The sequence below is a fragment of the Lactuca serriola genome, chromosome 1, assembly GCF_051521515.1.
Source record: "Lactuca serriola cultivar US96UC23 chromosome 1, Lser_US96UC23_V15, whole genome shotgun sequence".
Taxonomy (NCBI): Eukaryota; Viridiplantae; Streptophyta; class Magnoliopsida; order Asterales; family Asteraceae; genus Lactuca; species Lactuca serriola.
The window spans coordinates 12428317-12446660 of record NC_136408.1 but is presented as its reverse complement, the minus strand read 5'-3'; the positions used below and the strand labels follow the sequence as shown (position 1 = coordinate 12446660).

Below are 18344 nucleotides of genomic sequence, written 5' to 3'. Positions count from 1 at the left end.
ACCATCCAATTATATAAACAAGTTGTATATTAACAAAAACTAATATTTTCATATTTCAATATACATTTAGTCTAACATATATAGTCACCGATGTATAATCATACTAAAAGTTTGCAAAAATATCATCTTTCGAAAAGTCAATGAACATTACAAAAACATGTGACGTGCTTAGATCAAATCCACGAAGGAACAAAAGCCTCTTTGTTGCCAGAGAGCTTCACCCGTCATCGAACAAAGCATGTCAGAACCACCGAAGTGTTACACAAAAAAGCACGCCTTTTTGTGCCTTACCACGATTATTTAGGGGTTTTTCTATAAGTATCCACTCCTTTTCCAATCTCATCTCCTGATTTGATCTTTTGTCTTTTTGTTATTTTTTTTTGTTTTTTTTTCTATTTTGTTTTTTAGTTGTTTTTAATTCTTTTTTAATTTATATTATTATTATTATAAATTTCGTATAAAATTTTAAAATTCGGACGATATTTTTATTTGTTAGTTCTTTTTTAATTTATATTATTATTATTATTATTATCATTATTATTATAACCATGTACTTTTTATTAACGTAAAAAAAATTGTATTAAACATGAAAGTAAAAGTTTGATTATTATTATTATTATTAAAAGAAAAAATAACAAAAAAACAAAAGGGAAAAAAATGATGTCAAATCAAATGTAAAAGTTTGATTAGATTGATGATGTAAGAGGGTAAAATCAGCTAAGGGCATCTCCAACCTACCCCCAACTCCATTTTTTTCCTCTATTTCTTTCTTTAATCTTCTCCAACCCTATCCCATTTTCACCTCTATTTTTGGAGATATGAATAGTATTCCCCCATATATGGTGAAATATTATTCATATCTCCAAAAATGGAGGTGAAGTTTGATTGTCAACTTTAGTCTCTCTCATTTTTATTTTATACATTTTTAGTTTATTTTATCTACTAATTATAATTTAAATGCAATATTTAATATTTATAATATCATGTTATATACTAATTTATATTAATTAATCATAAATATAAAGTTTAGTTAGTAGATGGGTGTATTTGACAATATATAGAAGTTATAAAAATGAAATATTCTAGGAATATACTTTTTGAAATAAAAAATAGGGTAGAAAATAAAGTAGAGTCGGAGATGAAACACTATTTACTCTATTTTTTACTTTATTTACGATGGAGAAAAAAAATAAGATTGGTCGGAGATGGTTTAAGGGTACTTACAGCACAACCGTGATTTAGAAGGTTTTTTTTTTTTTTAACTAATCTACTCGCACTCCCAAGGACTTGCTCCTTCAAAACCAATGGTTCATGACCCAGTTGAACGTAAAATACAACCAAACAAAATGTGTGAAAATTACATCTGAACAGCTTGAAGGTGATGACGCTTCCATTGAGGAGCTGGTAAGAGACTCCGATGCGATCAAGGAATGACGTAGCAAAATGTGCAGTGAAACCTGCTTAGATTTGAAAATTAATATCCAAACGGACTCCCAGTTAGTCGAAAAAACATCAGTTTTCTGCAACAGGATCTATCACCCAAACCCATCATCAAACTTGTATTCATCCATTAGAGATCACATCTCTAATGGTGCACCAAAAGAAGCCCTTTTAATTTACACCCAAAATCGTCGAAACCCACTTAATCTACTGAGTGCACTCCCTTTGGTTTTCAAAGCTTGTGCAATTCTTTCCCTGACTAACTACGGAAAGTCGCTGCATTCCGAATCAATCAAAGCTGGACTGCTGTCTGATGTAGTGGTGGGAACCTCAATGGTGGACATGTATGCTAAATGCTGTAACGCGATCGACGCCCGCAAAGTGTTTGATGAAATGCCTGTGAAGAACGTCGTCACATGGAATGCCATGATAGGTGGATACATGAAGAATAGAGAAACACAACCTGCCTTACGGTTATTTAACAAGATGTCTGACAGGACATCAGTTTCTTGGATCGAAATGATCACAGGGTATGCAAGAACAGGGGATACAATGATGGCAAGGTCTTTCTTCGATCAAGTTCCATTCCCACTGAAAAATGTGATGACTTGGACTGTTATGGTTGATGGGTACGCAAGTAATGGGGACATGAAAGCTGCTAAAAAAGTATTTGAGGCCATGCCAGAAAGAAACTTCTTCGTTTGGTCATCAATGGTTTCAGGGTATTTCAAGAAAGGTGATGTGGAATCCGGGGAGACCATCTTCAATCAGATTCCATTCCGGAATCTTGTGAACTGGAATTCGTTGATTTCCGGGTACTCTCAAAATGGTCTTTGTGAGAAAGCTCTAGAAGCATTTGCCAAAATGGAATCCGATGGGTTTGAACCAGATGAAGTCTCGTTTGCAAGCGCTTTATCGGCTTGTGCCCAATTGGGGTCATTAAAAACAGGTAAAGATCTTCACGATATGATTATTCAAAAAAGAATCAAAGTGAATATCTTTATTTTGAATAGTTTAGTCGATATGTATGCAAAATGTGGGGATTTGATGAATGCAAGATTAATATTTGAAGACATGATGGAATCTGAAAGAAACGATTCTTGTTGGAACGCGATGATTTCGGGATTTTCAATCCATGGTCATTGTAGAGAAGCTCTTGAGTTTTTTGATAGAATGGAGAAATCGAAAGTGACACCAAATGAAATAACTTTTTTATCAGTTTTATCGGCTTGTGCACATGCAGGATTTGTTGAAGAGGGATTGGAAATATTTGATAAGATGGGGAAATATGGTTTGGTGGCTAATGTGAAGCATTACGGGTGTTTGGTTGACATTTTGGGCAGGGTGGGCAGGTTGAAAGATGCGTATCGGGTAGTGACCGAGATGCCCGTGAGACCGAATGAGTTGGTTTGGGGGGCTTTGCTTGGTGCATGTCGAGTTCACTCGGATATGGAAATGGCAAACCGGGTGGTTGAGAAAGTGAATGCTGAGTTAACTCGGTGTGGTTATGTGGTTATGTCGAATATGTATGCTGCTTCAGAAAGATGGGAAAAGGCAGAAAGTTTGAGGGATTTGATGTTTCGTGAAAGGGTTCAGAAAACAGTCGGGTGTAGTTCAGTTCACTTGAATGATTATGATGGGAACCGGAGCTAGAAAATCATGGGAAGTGAAATCTATAAGTTGATTATAGATATGGCTTCAGGTGAGTTATATTTGTGGCATTTGGGCTTTGGCCTTGTTAAAGTTTTTATTTTTTTATTTTTTTTGGTCATGATGCTATATGATTAGAAGGTATGGCGTTTCGTAAGGCAAGATGCCTTCCATATGTTATATATATGGATAGTCTTTAATTACCGAAATTCATATTCTACTACAGGAGCAACTGGCTACAACATGTATACAGTATACGTGCTTATTATTTTCTCTAATATTTTTGGTTTTCCATGTCTGTTTCCTTGAGTTGTGTTGCATTTAGCGTATGTGCATTGGATTGAGACAATATGTAATAATAATAACATTTTAAGATACATACCTTTTTTTTAAAATAAAAAATACGATTTCATATTTAAAGAATGTGATCAAGGAAGAGAAATGGTAGATACGGCAACACGATTTACTGAAGTGACAATAATCCGGCAAACTTTTTTAAGCTACACACTTCTTTGAAATCCCCGAATCACCGACCAGTGAAGTCATCATTTGGCATAGAAAGTCAACGCACCTTCATATATAAATCAGTACATAAAAATGAAAAGAGATTACACACAACATTAATTAGTACAAACTTATTTTATTCATTTCACCAATATCTTGCGCCACCATAGAAACTTCAAAAATGCAATTTCAGGGTTAATTTCTTGCCGTGATCAACAATGTAGTTGTCACCAGAATTCAAATGCAACGTAACCCTTTTCTGAAATTCTTTTCCTTATATCTTCTTCATTGTGTACCTATATCGTCTTACACAGAAAGTATCTCAGTTTCAGTCCCATGTGATCCTTGTACTTTACTCTCTATCACCTTTCTGTGCTCATCGATGTGCACATTTTCTGCCTTGCGAACCATCTTCTTCTTTTTCTTGAGAAAACACCACAGTGCCGCCATAACAATCGCCACAAAGAAAACACCAGTACATGAGACAAACACCACCACAATGATTGTGGTGCCCTTACCTGGAGCAGATGGAGGTGGTGGTGGTGGTGGTGGTGGAATTGTATGGGGTGGCGGTGGGAGAATCATATGTGAAGGCGATGGTAATGTGCTGCGGTGGTGGGAAAGGGATGGTATGTGGAGGCGGTGGAGAAGTTCTACGGATGGTAGGGGGTGGTGATGATACAAAATGAGGTGGAGATGGTGGTGTTGGGGTGGAAGATGGCGGTGGAGGAAAATGTGGGAAGAAATATTACTTGCAAGTATCATGAGACTTGCTGCACATTTTAAGCTTTGAATGTATTGCAAAACACTTGTCCAAATTAAGTATCACAATAATGGACAATATTATAAGTAGCTAGCTAGGTACCATGCAATATGTCTGTCAAAGAGACATACATCTTGCCAGAAGGAAGGACAGGACAACATTTCATCAGCAAAACCCATTGGACATTTGGATGCACCTATAAAATGTCATTTGTAGAGATCAAGTGCCATTTATGCTATATGCATGCATGATTCGTCCTTTGGGTGTTACTCCTTCATTCATACCCTTCAGACTCTAATTGAATTACACCATTAATATCTTTGATAAAATATGGAAACGATATAATAATTTGGCAGATAGCATACATCAATGATACATAATGACATGCAGAACATATATATAGGAAGGACCTAGGACCTGTTCAGTTCTGTTGACATTGTTAATGTTTTTGTCTTTTATTCCCTTTAATTTGTTTTTAGATTTGGAGCTTACTCCTGTTTTCAGAATATAATCTTGCATTTTTTTAGTGGAGATGAATATGCGTTTTGTTGTGAATATTAAGATTAATATTATTTTACAGTCGACGATCGAAAAGAATCTTTTTTGTAACTTTTATCTTTATTTCATGGATTTATAACATTTTTGGTTCTTTTGATTAATCCCCAAACCTTTAAACTACCGTTTGATCGATCAATATGTTAAACACACTACAAGAAAATGTTGTTTTACTGACAAGATCTTTAGGGACGAGTCGTCAATGTATATATGATTTGCAATGAACACATGTTTTCCCTGTGGTGTTTCTAAAAGATTTTGAATTATTTTGAACTTTCATGGACGCGCAACATGGCGTGGTATAGGCGGGAATTTTTACCTTCCAGTTTCTGTTAACATAAAATTTCCAGACCCCGGAGGTACAACGACAATGTATCGTAGCTAAAAGATATTGTTGCTAACATTTAATTTAAGATTAATGATATATTATAAGTTGATTTTTCTATCTATAATTATTTTTTGTTCAAAAAATAGCACGGCTTTGTTTAGAAGCTACCTAGTGGTTACAACGTAACCTAGATCAAAAAGGGTTTCGATGGTCTCATTATCAAAAAAAAAAAAAAAAAGAAGAAGAAAAGAAGGTGTTACTAGTGACTAGTGTTGTCTTGTTTCTTCCCCGTGATAGTGCTTTATATCATTTTGTGTAATTGATTTTACATCATTTTGTGTAATTGAAATGTATACCAGTATCAAAGTAGACTTAAATTGAAATTTATATAATTGTCAAAGAAGTCTTAACTTATTATCTAATGGTTCATAATTTATACAGTTATATTAGTATTGGAGACGATGAATGGTGGGGGCTAAAGGGTAGAGCCTCTATGGTGGTCCCACCGAACGGTCAAATGGAGAGGTTGAGCGGTATAAAATCAAACTAAGTCAAACTCTTGATAAACATCTTCATCTTTTCAACATCCGAAGTTAAGTTTAACTTCATCTTGTGGACTTGAGGACTTGTGAACCGTAGTGCCTAGTAGACTTCTTAACTTTTGATGTTTAGGTGTCTTTTGAAAACTTTAAAAGTTGGTCTGATTGGTTCGATGTTAATTTTAGAAAATGGTCAAATTGGTTCGATGTTAACTGTTGAATAAGTATTTGTTACTTTCAAACAGTGGCATATCTTGTTCCGGATGAGTGGGGTGCATGGTCCCCACGTAAAAATGGGTCCTATCAAGAATAAATATAAATATAAAAAAAAAAAAAAGATTAATTTTAAGCATTGGTCCCCACTTCCAACATCTCATCTTTTTTTTTATTCTTCTCTCCCGTTTTTTCTTTTGAGTATTGACCTAGTATACTAATCCACAAGAACTAGAAACAGTCGAAAGTTATCACTCCACAACCATCGACCACGGTCGTTGGAAACTTAGCACATCTGCACAACTCGACGGCAACACTGCTGAGGCTTGACGGACTAAGTCCTGACGTTGCTCACGCTCACCATTGGCTGACTAACACCATTTGTCTCCGCACACGATCCACTATTGTCTCTGGAAATTTTGTAATTTTATTTCCCTTATTTTATTTTATTTTGTGTTCAATTTTCAGAAATGGGTTTAATACTTTGAAATTTGATGTTAGTTCCATTTTTAAACTGAAATGTTCTGCTTTTTTTATTTCTAAACTAGTTTTTGCTTTGTAAATGCTGGTGATTTTAGTGTCATATTTTAGTGTAATTATTATTAATAATATTGAGATAGATTAAACTCCATTTACTAATCGAGACATGAGGTGCGGGGTGCATACGCGGAGTGATAAATATGAACTTATGAATACGGGGGTCCAAAGGCAGAGCCCATGGGTGTAGTGTTCCAAAGGGTTGCGCCCAAGGTCTAGGGACAGCGCCCCTTGCAGGGTCCAAAGGGCAGAGCCCCTGGTGGTGGTGTCATAATAACCAACTAGTAGTGATATCATGATGATGTCATTAGTTGGTTATGTCATGTAAATTCCCGCCAAAACTAGTAGTGATATCATGATGATGTCATTAGTTGGCTATGTCATAATAACCAACTCATTTTCGTGCCAAATGCATGTAACTTCTATCAACTAACTTTCAACCGATTTTTTATCATCTATTTAAGGATGATTGAAGTTCCAAATTCGGTTGGAACATAGATACTCTCGAAAATCATTTTTATGATTTTATCTATCTCTTCAAGAACACCAAAAATAAGGTATTTTTCTGTATTTCGAATTTAGAAGTAGTTTGACTTCTAAATGGTCATTCTTTGGATTATCCTAAATCTGATTTCGTGATACCCCAATAGGGTTGAAATCATAGATTTTTGAAAAATAATTGCAATCACGATCCTAGAAATATCCAAGTAAATTGATATTCTTAAGACTCCAAAATCTAACAGTAAAATGATTTTTCTTTGATTTGATACTCTCGACTGGGTAATTTGTATTAAATGGGTTTGAAATGATAAATGTAGGATATGGGTTGGGAGAAACCTTAATAGTTAGTCTTCTGTGCAAGTTGAACAAGTTAAGCAACTGTCTCTCCTCTACTAGAAAATATGGTGGTTGCATATATATCTGCATATTTATTTTGGATTTATTGTTTATTAAAAGTAAGTGCTTTTTAATTCTCAAGATCATTTTGTAGGATCCAATCTTTTGTGGTGTTTTGTCAAATCAAGATTATAACAAAATTGTTGCATAGATATTGTGTATGCTAGAATGGTTAAAGAGAAAAGTTTCTTCACTTCAACATGAAATGTACTCCGTTTGTGCATTCCGGGGTAATTGTAATAGATGTTTTCGAAATCGATTTTGGGGTAATCATTATCAAACCATTTTGGGATGTCAATGTTCAATTGGTCAATTGTGCACACCACTTGACTTCCAGGCTGGATCTGTCACTGCTTTCAAATCACCATAATTTTATTATCCTTATACCATTTTATGGGTCATGCATGTATGTATACTAAGGACATTCATAATTATGATTTAACGGAATGGTTGAATGAGATAGAAAGTTTACTTGGTATCCAATGATTTTACCGGACGTTAGTGAGATGCCAAGTTAACATTTAATGGTAAAATTGTTTAGTTTTTTTCTAAATATTTTTTCATTGAATTTTTTTAAGTTAAAAGTTTTTTAGGAATTAATTGATAAGGGTGTATGAAAAATAGAATGCTAATATGGTAATTTATTAACTTTATAGAGTTTAATGTATTTTGGATGTCTTAACCCCACCTGATAACGATGACTAAACTGGAGTAAAACTTTGTAAGCACCTCCCAATAAGTGACCCAAGTCCAAATCATGGGGTTGCAATCATAGACGGCTAGAAGAAGGGTGTGAAGCAATTTTTTGTGTAGCAGTTCTCCATGGCGAGCCCCCCGTCCATAACCCCACAAATCAGGAATGTCGTTGTGGGTGGTCGGACGACCCATTTTTAATGTATTGTGGATGTCATAATTACATACTAGACATTTGGTCTCTTAGGAATTTGAACGTTGCATGCATTGTTTTAGTTTATTGCATAACTTTTTGTGCCTAAGAACATGAAGTGCCACCTCGTGGTTGATCATGTATCCTGGTTTGTGATATATATCCTGCCATAGGCTACTAAGAAATACATGATAAATAAAAAGATATACTCCATATAACTTATTTTATTTCTTAATTCTAAAAAAATCACAATTTTATGTTAATTAAAAGAATGTTTTCAAGAAACCGTAGATTCATTAAAACGAAATTCTTGAAATATTATGCTCGACCCCGAAGGACCAGATACCAACAATACTCGGGCAAACTCAAATACACGTTTCTTTGAAACCCTCAACTAGTCAACCTCGTTGTCAATTGCCAAAGAAAGTCAACCGCAAATTCATATACACATGTACATAACAATAAAAAGAATCTCACACAACATTAATACAAAGTTTTATTTCAATTTTTTACAAATTTGTTTTGAGTTAATTATAGCTTGCGCTGCCATAGAAACTTTTGTAATCCGATTTCAAGACTTCTGACCAGGTAGGAGGTGATGGCCGGAACTAGAGGATGGTTCTCCAGCATCAACCACACCTGCAGCAATATTGCCGGAATTCAAATGCAACCCTTTTCTGAAATTCTCCAACTCACTCTTCCTTATATCTTCTTCAATGTGTATATCATCTTCCACAGAAAGTATCACACTTTCAGTCCCATTTGGTCCTTGTACCATTCTCTCTGCCACATGTCGGTGTTCATCAATGTGCACATTTTCCGCCTTGCGAACCATCTTCTTCTTCTTCTTGAGAAAACACCACAATGCCGCCACAACAAATGCCAAGAAGAAAACGCCACCACACGAGACAAACACCACCACAATGATTGTGGTATGGTTCCCCGGAGCAGGTGGAGGTGGTGGTGGGATGGTATGTGGTGGTGGTGGAGGGATCCTATGTGGAGGCGGTGGTGGGATGGCATGTGGTGGCGGTGGAGGGATTTTATGTGGAGGAGGTGGTGGTGGGATGGCATGTGGTGGTGGTGGAGGGATCTTATGTGGAGGAGATGGTGGTGGTGGGATGACATGCGGTGGTGTTGGTGGCACAGCATGTGGTGGTGGTGGTGGGATAGTATGTGGAGGCGGTGCAGAAGGTGTAGGGGTTGCAGGAGGTGGTGGTGATGCAAAATGAGGAGATGGCGGTGGAGGAAAATGAGGGAAGTAATATTGAGTTTGATAAGAAGCCATTTTGTAATTCGTCAATTTGAAAAAGAGATGAGTGAAATGGATAATGGATTAATTGAATTGATGTGTAGCAAAGGGTAGAGTGGTTGGTATTTGTAGTAGACGATCGAGGAGATTATTACTTGCAAGTATCAAAAGACTTGGTGCACATTTTAAGCTTCGCTTATTTTGCAAAACACTTCTCCATATTTTAAGGTTTGAATATTTTAAATCTTGGAACAATGACACCCTAAGGGAAACTCTAGTCTTCTATTTCTTTTAAGTAATTAAACTAAAATGTTGAAAATAATAAAATAATACAGGGTTAACATGGATCAAGTTGGGTTGGATTGGATTGATAAACCCATCACACCCTCATCTCCAGTCTTTTACATAAAATAGTGATCTTCAACTCCTTAATCTGCCATAGCATCAAGAACACCAGATTTCATCCTTCATCACTCCTTTCAATTCCTTCAAAACCCCATATATTTCCCCTGAACTAGAATGCAACTCATCTCCCGAAACAAATAAATGAGTCTCTCCTCCCAATTTAATCCAACTACATCCAGGATGCTTCTTAACCCCCTTCTCTTTCATCTCCCTCCTCACTAAATTCACCTCCTCCCAATTCCCAGAAGCCGCATATATATTCGAAAGCAACACATAAGAAGCCGAACTTTCAGGCTCCAAACTCAACAACTCTTCACTCGCCCTTTTCCCCCTTCTTTTATCCCCATGAATCCTACACGCACCAAGAAACGTAGCCCAAACAACCGCATTCGGTTTAAACTCAAGTTCATCGATTATCTCCTCGGCCTCTTTCAAATAACCCCATCTCCCATAAAGATCAATCAAACAAGAAACATGATCCATACGCGGTTTAATCTTATAAAAACTTGTCATTGTATCAAATACTTCACGCCCTTCTGACACCTTTCCCGCGTGACTACACGCCATGAGCACTTCAAGAAAGGTGACATCATCGGGCTTCACGGTTGACTTTCTCATTTGGTCAAACACTTCCAATGCGTTTTCCACGTACCCGTTTTTCGCGTACGCGCCAATCATCGAGTTCCATGTGATGACATCTTTTTTCGTGACCATTTCTTTAAACACTTGTGAAGAGCTTGTGATATCTCCGCATTTAGCATACATGTCGACTAATCCACTCCCGGTCAACTCATCCGAGTCAAAACCCGTGTGGAAAACAAGTGAGTGGACCCCGCGCCCATCCGGTAGAGACGCTGACGTGGCACATGCTTTCAGGACACTGACAAAAGTTGCTTGATCCGGCATTGAATTGTGTCTTCTCATTTGTTGGTATATCGCGAGCGCCTCGTCACCGGAATCGTTTTGGGCAAATCCGGATATTGCAACGGTCCATAAAACCGTGCTCTTGGGAATTGATAATTCCGAGAGCACCACCATGGAATCTGATTCCGCCCGGGATTTGAAATACATTCCGAGAAGAGATACTGAAAAGAATTCATTTTCAAAACCGTATTTTATCGCTAAATTGTGAATTTGTCTACCGAGATTTAATTTGGAAGGCTCGTTGCATCCATCTAATATGCTTGCTAATGTAACTTCTGATGGAATCAATCCTTGAAACTGCATGTTCCTAAAAAGATTTACAGATACCTCGATGTTACTGTGAGCATATCCAGAAATTAAAGCGTTTATAGAAGCTACACTTTTCACCGGAATGGAATCGAAAACTTTTTGAGCATCGGAAACAACCCCACACTTGGAATACATATCAAGAAGAGAGCTTCCAGCATAAAGACTGGTTTCCATATTATATTTGACTAATAGGGAATGCAACTGTTTGCCTTTGTTTAAAGATTGAATGTTTGCAGAAGCACTGAGTATGCTTGCAAAGCAGTATTCATCAGGGGCAAACCCGTCATTTCGCATTCTCTGAAACATACTGAAAGCCAACTCTTCTTCTTCTTCCTGAACGAACCCAACAATAATTGCATTCCAAGAAACGTTATCTCGGTTCTTGATCATGTTAAACTGTTTTATAGCATCGTGTAAAGAGTTAGACTTCGCATACATGTCTACTAATGCATTTCCCACAAATAAGTTCATATGCAACTTGTTCTTGATGACAAGGGAATGAAATTGTTTCCCAATTTCAGGATTTTTTAGAGAAGAAGATGCACTTAGAACGCTGGTGTAAGTGAATTCATCAGGTTGGAAACCAGAATGTCTCATGTTTATGAATAGACTAATCACTTGATCAGAATCTTTATTCTGGGCATAACCTCCAAGCATTGTGTTCCATAAAACGATATTTTTCTCATCTAATGCATCAAAGACATTCCTAGCTGAGCCCATTTCTTGACATTTTGCATACATATTGATTAAGGCACTTCCCACGTAAACACTGGAAGATAACCCTCGTTTGGTTGCTTGAGCATGAACTTGTGAACCACAGTCAAGATCATATGTATTTGCAATGGCACTCAAAACACTTCCTAGAGTGGACCTTGTGGGTTTCAGATCAAATCTAGTCATGTTTTGAAAATAATCAATAGCTAAATCGTAATACCCTTCACGGGCATGCCCTGAAATCATGACATTCCATGCTACATCATTTGGATTGGGCATTTTGTCGAACAGATGGCGTGCATCATCAAGATGTCCTGATTCAACACATGCGCTTATGACAGTTACGAATGCTACTTGGTCTGGTATATGGCCCAGTTTCAACATATCGTGGAATAATCTTAGTGCCTTTTCAGGAAAACCAACTTGAACATAACCAGCAATCATCGCTGTCCAAGAAACGGTGTCAGGGCATACAGACCCATCAAATATCTCACATGCATCATGAACAAGGCCACATTTTGAATACATGTCGATAAGTGATCCTTCACAAAAGGAGTCACACATGAACCCTGTTTTGATAACGTGTGCGTGTACTGTTTTCCCAAACACGATGTCCGTCAATCTAGCACAAACCGATAAAACAATCGCATAAGTGAACTGATTTGGATACACCCCAGAAACCTGCATATCGCAAAATAGTTGTCCGACTTTTTCTAACATTCCGCGCCTCGAGTACATTGATAAAATTGGGTTCCAAGACAGTGTATCTTTTCGTTCCAACCTCTCGAAAGCTTTCTGAGCAAAGGCCATGTTGCCGCATTTTGAATGCAAATCGACAATGGCATTGCCAAGTTTCCCTTGTGAATCGAAACCAAGTAGCAAACTTTGGGCATGGATGAGTTTAACGGCTTTGGAGGCGTGTTCGAGTCTTTGAGGCAATTCGTCGAACAGCCTGCGGGATTGAATTTGTTTGCAGTTCTGTAGACATATTCTTAGAAGACGGGTGTATGCCTCATCTTCGAGGTTCAAAATGGGTTGGCAGAATCTCCGCCGATAGGTTAACTGTTGCAAACTTGGAACACCGGGGCTGCAAAAAGTTCGTTTCGTTAACTTGATATATGTTCTTTTGTGACGCATCTTCGGGCGAGTTGGACATGACTCTGTAAGGCACTACCGAGTATAAACTATAAAAAGGTGCGATTCATTTGTCAACCTACAATCTTATGGTGATATAAACTATAGACGCCGACAAACTGCTTAAAATAAAAATGTCTTTTATCCTTTGTATGTCATTTGACAATATATTATACGGATAATAACTTGAAAGCTAATCAACTATATTCTTCATACATGTTTATAATTTAATTTTTTCCTTTATATAAATTTGTCATTTAATATTTTTTTTAATGCATTGGTAACTTTTAAACTTGTTTTTTGTTTAAAATATATCATTATTACCTGCAATAGTAGATAAAATCTATTTTGCGAGAGTTTTAGTTCCACCTCCGGCGACATTTCCGACATTCTTTACCTCTGGCGACATCTCTGGTCATCTTCTCCTACCACATCAGATCTTGAACACACTTGCAAAGGCTTTGGAAGTCGTGGATGCTCTTAACCATGAAAACTACATCTTCCAAATCATATTCTCTATCGCAACTCCTTCTACAATATATCCTTCGTCGGACGTCCACAGTCTTGCCACCTCTAAACCTCCATCATCATTTGTAACATTCAGACCTTTAAGGTATGAATTTTAAAGTAGTTTATAAGCTTTGGATGGCTTCGACGTGGCATGACCTGCATGAGACACATATCTCATTTATACCATCACGACATGGGCACTTAGTGGCCACGACGCGATGACGGGTCGAGGTTAAACTGTAGCAACTGGTTCCTGGTACGTAGGACCTATCTAAGTAATTTACATTTTTAGCCTTGGACTCGGCGAGTTGTAGGCCCGACTCGCCGAGTAGAGCCGGGATATTGAGCACACTTAAGTTGGCGACTCAGCGAGTCCATATTCTGGACTCGGCGAGTCCCCGCTGTCTGGATGAAACCCTAATTTCAAGGGTTTGCACACTATTGAAAGCAACCTTATGCGCCCTAAGCCCGACTCCTTCACCCTCAGAGCTCCTTATATCGACCTAACCCCTCTTCTTGTGAGATTGAAGTGTTTTGGTGTGATTTCTTGAAGATTTTGAGAGAAGAAGGAGAGTAGATCAAGAGGAGAAGAAGGAGGCCCGATATCTTGGTGATATTTCATAGATTCATTGAGGTATAACTCAGTTTCCTCCCTTTTTATGCTTAAAGTCCCTTAGGGCACCATTAAAGTCCTTCTTGAACCATTTCCAAGCTTGATTATGGATTAGGGGTTGTAATGAGTTGATTAACCTCTAGATCTAGGCATGTTTGAGCTCCAGAAGCTCAGATACATGGCCTTTATGGAAGTAAATTGCTTGAATGACCTAGATCTACCATTTTAGCCTTTATTAAGCCTTAAATCCCTATCCTATGCATGTGTACACGTAAAGTTGGAAACTTTACGTGTAAAACCTACCCTAAGAGCCCAGATCTATGTATAGCATGAGCTGGATTCAAGCAAAATCGAGTATATAGTAATTGCATGTGAACGAATCGGCGAGTCGAGTCGCGAGTCCCCGAGTTTTCCCCTTTTTCGTGTTTGCTGAGTGGAGTTGTGAGTCATGGGTGGACTCAGTGAGTTGGAAGTCCAAGGCAATCTTCCTACCTCAAGAACAGACTCGGCGAGTTGTTCATACAACTCGGCGAGTCGAAGCATAGAGTGTTCGTCGGATGAAGATGAACTCGACGAGTTGTTCATACAACTCGGCGAGTAGGATGAAGGACTTTTGACATCAATTAGAAGGAGAACTCGTCGAGTCAATGCCTAACTCGATGAGTAGAGAAGGGATTAAGGACAATCGAATGGGTAGGGACTCGACGAGTTAGCAAGCCAACTCGGCGAGTCGGGTCAACTGGAAGTTGACTTTGACTTGGACTTTGACTTGGTCAAGGGTAAAATGGTCATTTTACCCTAAGTACGACTAGCAGTGTTTGACTGAACGTTTTGTGGGAATTATAGCCGGAGGACCCCCGGAACAGCAGCAGCAACAGTAGACAGTCAGTTCCAGCTCAAATCAGCAGCTACTTCGAGGTGAGTTACCTTCTAGTAGTGGTGGGTCTACGGCCACAATGCCGGCCCACCAGTAGGAGTTGTATGTTAGATGATTGTCTCTGTGATATTCATCTAGGGTTTCTACTACCTGTGATATGTTTATGTGCTAGTGACAGTAGGGGAGATAGTCCCCAGATTACCGGTCGATAGGGCCGAAGGGGCGGTCATGCCCATCCATGCTAGATAGATTATGTGATATGTGTTATGTGGTAGTAGTAGGGGTGAAATAGTCCCCAGCATCCGGTCGAGAGGACCGAAGGGGGAGACCAGCACCCAGATATGCTAGTCAGTATCCGATCGAGATGACCGAAGGGGAGGCCAGCACCCAGATATGCTAGTCAGTATCCGGTCGAGAGGACCGAAGGGGTAGGTCGGGCACCCAGATATGTCTGACAATATAAGTATGCTATGTGGTTATATGGTATGTGGTACAGTGGGGGAACTCACTAAGCTTCGTGCTTACAGTTTACAGTTTTGGTTTCAGGTACCTCTTCGTCGAAGGGGAAGGAACTGGCGCGGTAGCGGCACATCATACACACACACTGTTTTTCCGCATTCATGGGATTGTTCTGGGATTCGTACTCTGACATTTTGATAGATCACATGTTTTGGTTTTCAAACATAGTATATGTTATGAAATGGTTTGATCAGACAATGTGTATTTGAAAATGATTTTATCAATTATTAATTGAAAAATGAAATTTTTGGACGTGAAAAATGGGTCGTTACATAAACCCTAATTTTCCGGGCTCAAGGCCCTATTTAAAGGATGTGATGGTTAGGGTTTCCTCCACTCTCAGCCTCCATCACCTCCTATAGTGTTCTTGAGCAATCCTATCCTCCTTGCAAGTTTTAGAGCTTATTTTGGTGTTTGTTTGGCCTTAGAAGGAAGAAAAAGGATCTCTTGTGCATAGATCAAGCAAGCTACTCAGCCCTACTCCTTGTGTGCATCTTATGGACCACTTGTGAGTTCTCAAGTTCTCTTCTTAATGATGTCATCCTTTTAGATCTAGGTTATTTGACATGTTTTGGTCCATATGTAACATCCTAAAAAAATTACAGATAAAAAATTTTATTTCAAACATCCAATAGTCATGAAAAAAACAACCAAAAGTGTATCATACAAAAATAATATCATAGTACAAATCTCACAATCACGTAATTGCAGAAAACATGGGCAGATGTTGAGCGATCAAGTCGGACCCTTCCCTTTTGAGCTGGAAATACCTGAAAATAAACTAAAAACCGTAAGCACAAAGCTTAGCGAGCTCCCCCAAAAAAACCTCATACCATACATACATAACAATCAAAGCAATATTGGGTCTATTTCAACCCCTTTCGGCCTCTTTCAAACGGTATTGGGTATGTTTCAACCCATTCGGTCTCTTTCAACCGGTATTGGGTCTAGTTCACCCCTACAACTAACACATATAACCATAACAGTAAGAGTCACAGAGACATCAAGCATATACATGCATAACAGGTAATTGTCACGAAGATAATCATCATCCTACATACATAGTCTAGTGGGTTGGCATTGGTGCCTTCGACCCATGAATACAGTGAAGAAACTCGCCTCAGACTGAAGATATCAAATCACACTCGAGCTATTGATTAGTGAAATCCTCTTACTAAATCACAAGTGATAAAACCCTAATTAGAAATTAGGTTAATAACCCAATCCGAGAATCCAAACCCTAAATCCTGACTGTAAGGGTAAAAGGTTGTTTTACCCTTCCCTTATTGGGCCTAACATACCAAGGCCCAAATCCAAACTAGCCCAAAAGTCCAAAAGACATTCCAAGTCCAATATGGGCCTAAATCCATAAAGGCTCGGCTTAGAAAACTTATGGTACAACAAGGGCCCAAAACCCTAAAGCCCAAGATGACCCGAAACTAGAAGCCCAAAAATGAGTACGCTCGGCGTACCCTCGGTACACCCGGCGTACTCGGACGCTTCACCATATCGAGACCCCAGGTCCGTACGCTCAACGTACAGCTACGTACGCTCGACGTACGTCCCAGTTGTCCAATTCCTCCTTTTAAGGTCTTAATCAATTAAGACCTAATGTCTAATTTTAGATCTAAGTTTATTAAAACATATAAAGCCATAACGTTGCAAACTTTATGCTTTTGCATATCTTAATGGGACTCAAATCATGGATGTATCCTTTTATCTTCCTTAAGTGGTCCCCAACTCATGCATGGTTGAGTTCTAACCTCTAATATCCAATTTTTATGACTTCATGCACTCCTAAGTGTTCAAAAGGACAACTCAAATGGTCTGGAGTAGTCCATACTCCATAAGACCAAAATTATGGGACCAAAACTTCTAAATCTACCCACCAAAAGAGATCTAAGCAAGGAACCATCAAGTTAAGAACTTTTTACCTCCAAAAGCTTGCAATGAAGAAGATAACCCTAGATCTTGAAGCTCCAACTCCAACAATATTCCACCACCAAGTCCTTCTTCTTCAAGATCACAAAAGAACACCCAAAAACTCTTAATAAGCTCAAGAACACTCTCAAGATGGCTAGGGTTTTAATATTAGCTCAAAAAGGCAATAGATGTTGATAGGGTGAAGGACTTGAGGGACTTAATGAGCTTAAATAGGGTGCAAACCCTAAAAATTAGGGTTTGCCCCTAACTCACGCATGCCCTGTGTACGCATGGATACGCCTAGCGTACTAGGGGAACTGTCTCGGCTCATGCACGCTCACTAGTACGCCCGGCGTACCTTACGTATGCCTAACATACTAAGGTCCAAGGAAGAAAATTTACAATAATTACTAAGGGTTTACGTGACAAATCGAGTGTTACACCATAATTGAGTTTTTAATGGACGAAAGTGATAAAGTTTGCAACTTTATGGGTTACCTTGGTCCCTAGGTCATTATACCTTTTGGATCTAGAATTTGGTGTAGTTTTGGTAATCATGTATGAGCTTTAGGTCCCTTTTCTCATATTTTTGACCTAGTTTGGGGAAGAACATGCATGGGGCATGCATGTCCATAAAGTTTAATTTTATGACCTATTTGAGCCCCTAGAAGCCATCTAGAGAGTATGGGCTAACGACTTAACCGATTAAGAGCTTGAGGAAATAAGTTGTTTTCAGCTTATTGCCACGACATGACAAATTGGGTGTCACGACATGGCGAAAATGGAGATCACAACTGTTTTGTCGAGAAGTTCCCACGACATGGCCAAGGGATGACCACAACGTGGAAGTCA

At 38.4% G+C, this 18344-nt stretch overlaps 3 protein-coding genes and 1 pseudogene across 3 annotated transcripts; 1 reads left to right on the top strand and 3 right to left on the bottom strand.

The window, feature by feature from the left end:
- Window positions 1-1268: 1268 nt before the first annotated feature.
- On the top strand, window positions 1269-3388 carry LOC145102297 (Pentatricopeptide repeat (PPR-like) superfamily protein). The gene has a single exon (XM_079039713.1). It carries the CDS (start codon window positions 1444-1446, stop codon window positions 3091-3093), a length of 1650 nt encoding a protein of 549 aa, XP_078895839.1. The 5' UTR covers window positions 1269-1443; the 3' UTR covers window positions 3094-3388.
- Window positions 3389-3746: 358 nt separating this feature from the next.
- On the bottom strand, window positions 3747-4339 carry LOC145051663 (uncharacterized; annotated as a pseudogene).
- Window positions 4340-8586: 4247 nt separating this feature from the next.
- LOC145102205 (uncharacterized) lies at window positions 8587-9702 on the bottom strand. The gene has a single exon (XM_079039616.1). It carries the CDS (start codon window positions 9598-9600, stop codon window positions 8884-8886), a length of 717 nt encoding a protein of 238 aa, XP_078895742.1. The 5' UTR covers window positions 9601-9702; the 3' UTR covers window positions 8587-8883.
- A 125-nt stretch (window positions 9703-9827) lies between these two features.
- Window positions 9828-13163, bottom strand: LOC145102120 (Pentatricopeptide repeat (PPR) superfamily protein). Its single transcript, XM_079039513.1, has one exon. The coding sequence runs from the start codon at window positions 13051-13053 to the stop codon at window positions 10009-10011; it is 3045 nt and encodes a 1014-aa protein (XP_078895639.1). The 5' UTR covers window positions 13054-13163; the 3' UTR covers window positions 9828-10008.
- Window positions 13164-18344: the final 5181 nt, after the last annotated feature.

Bases quoted from the DNA above. Each gene is read 5' to 3' on its own strand.
- LOC145102205 (XM_079039616.1), bottom strand. From the start codon at position 9,600: ATGGCTTCTTATCAAACTCAATATTACTTCCCTCATTTTCCTCCACCG.
- LOC145102120 (XM_079039513.1), bottom strand. From the start codon at position 13,053: ATGCGTCACAAAAGAACATATATCAAGTTAACGAAACGAACTTTTTGC.
- LOC145102297 (XM_079039713.1), top strand. From the start codon at position 1,444: ATGTGCAGTGAAACCTGCTTAGATTTGAAAATTAATATCCAAACGGAC.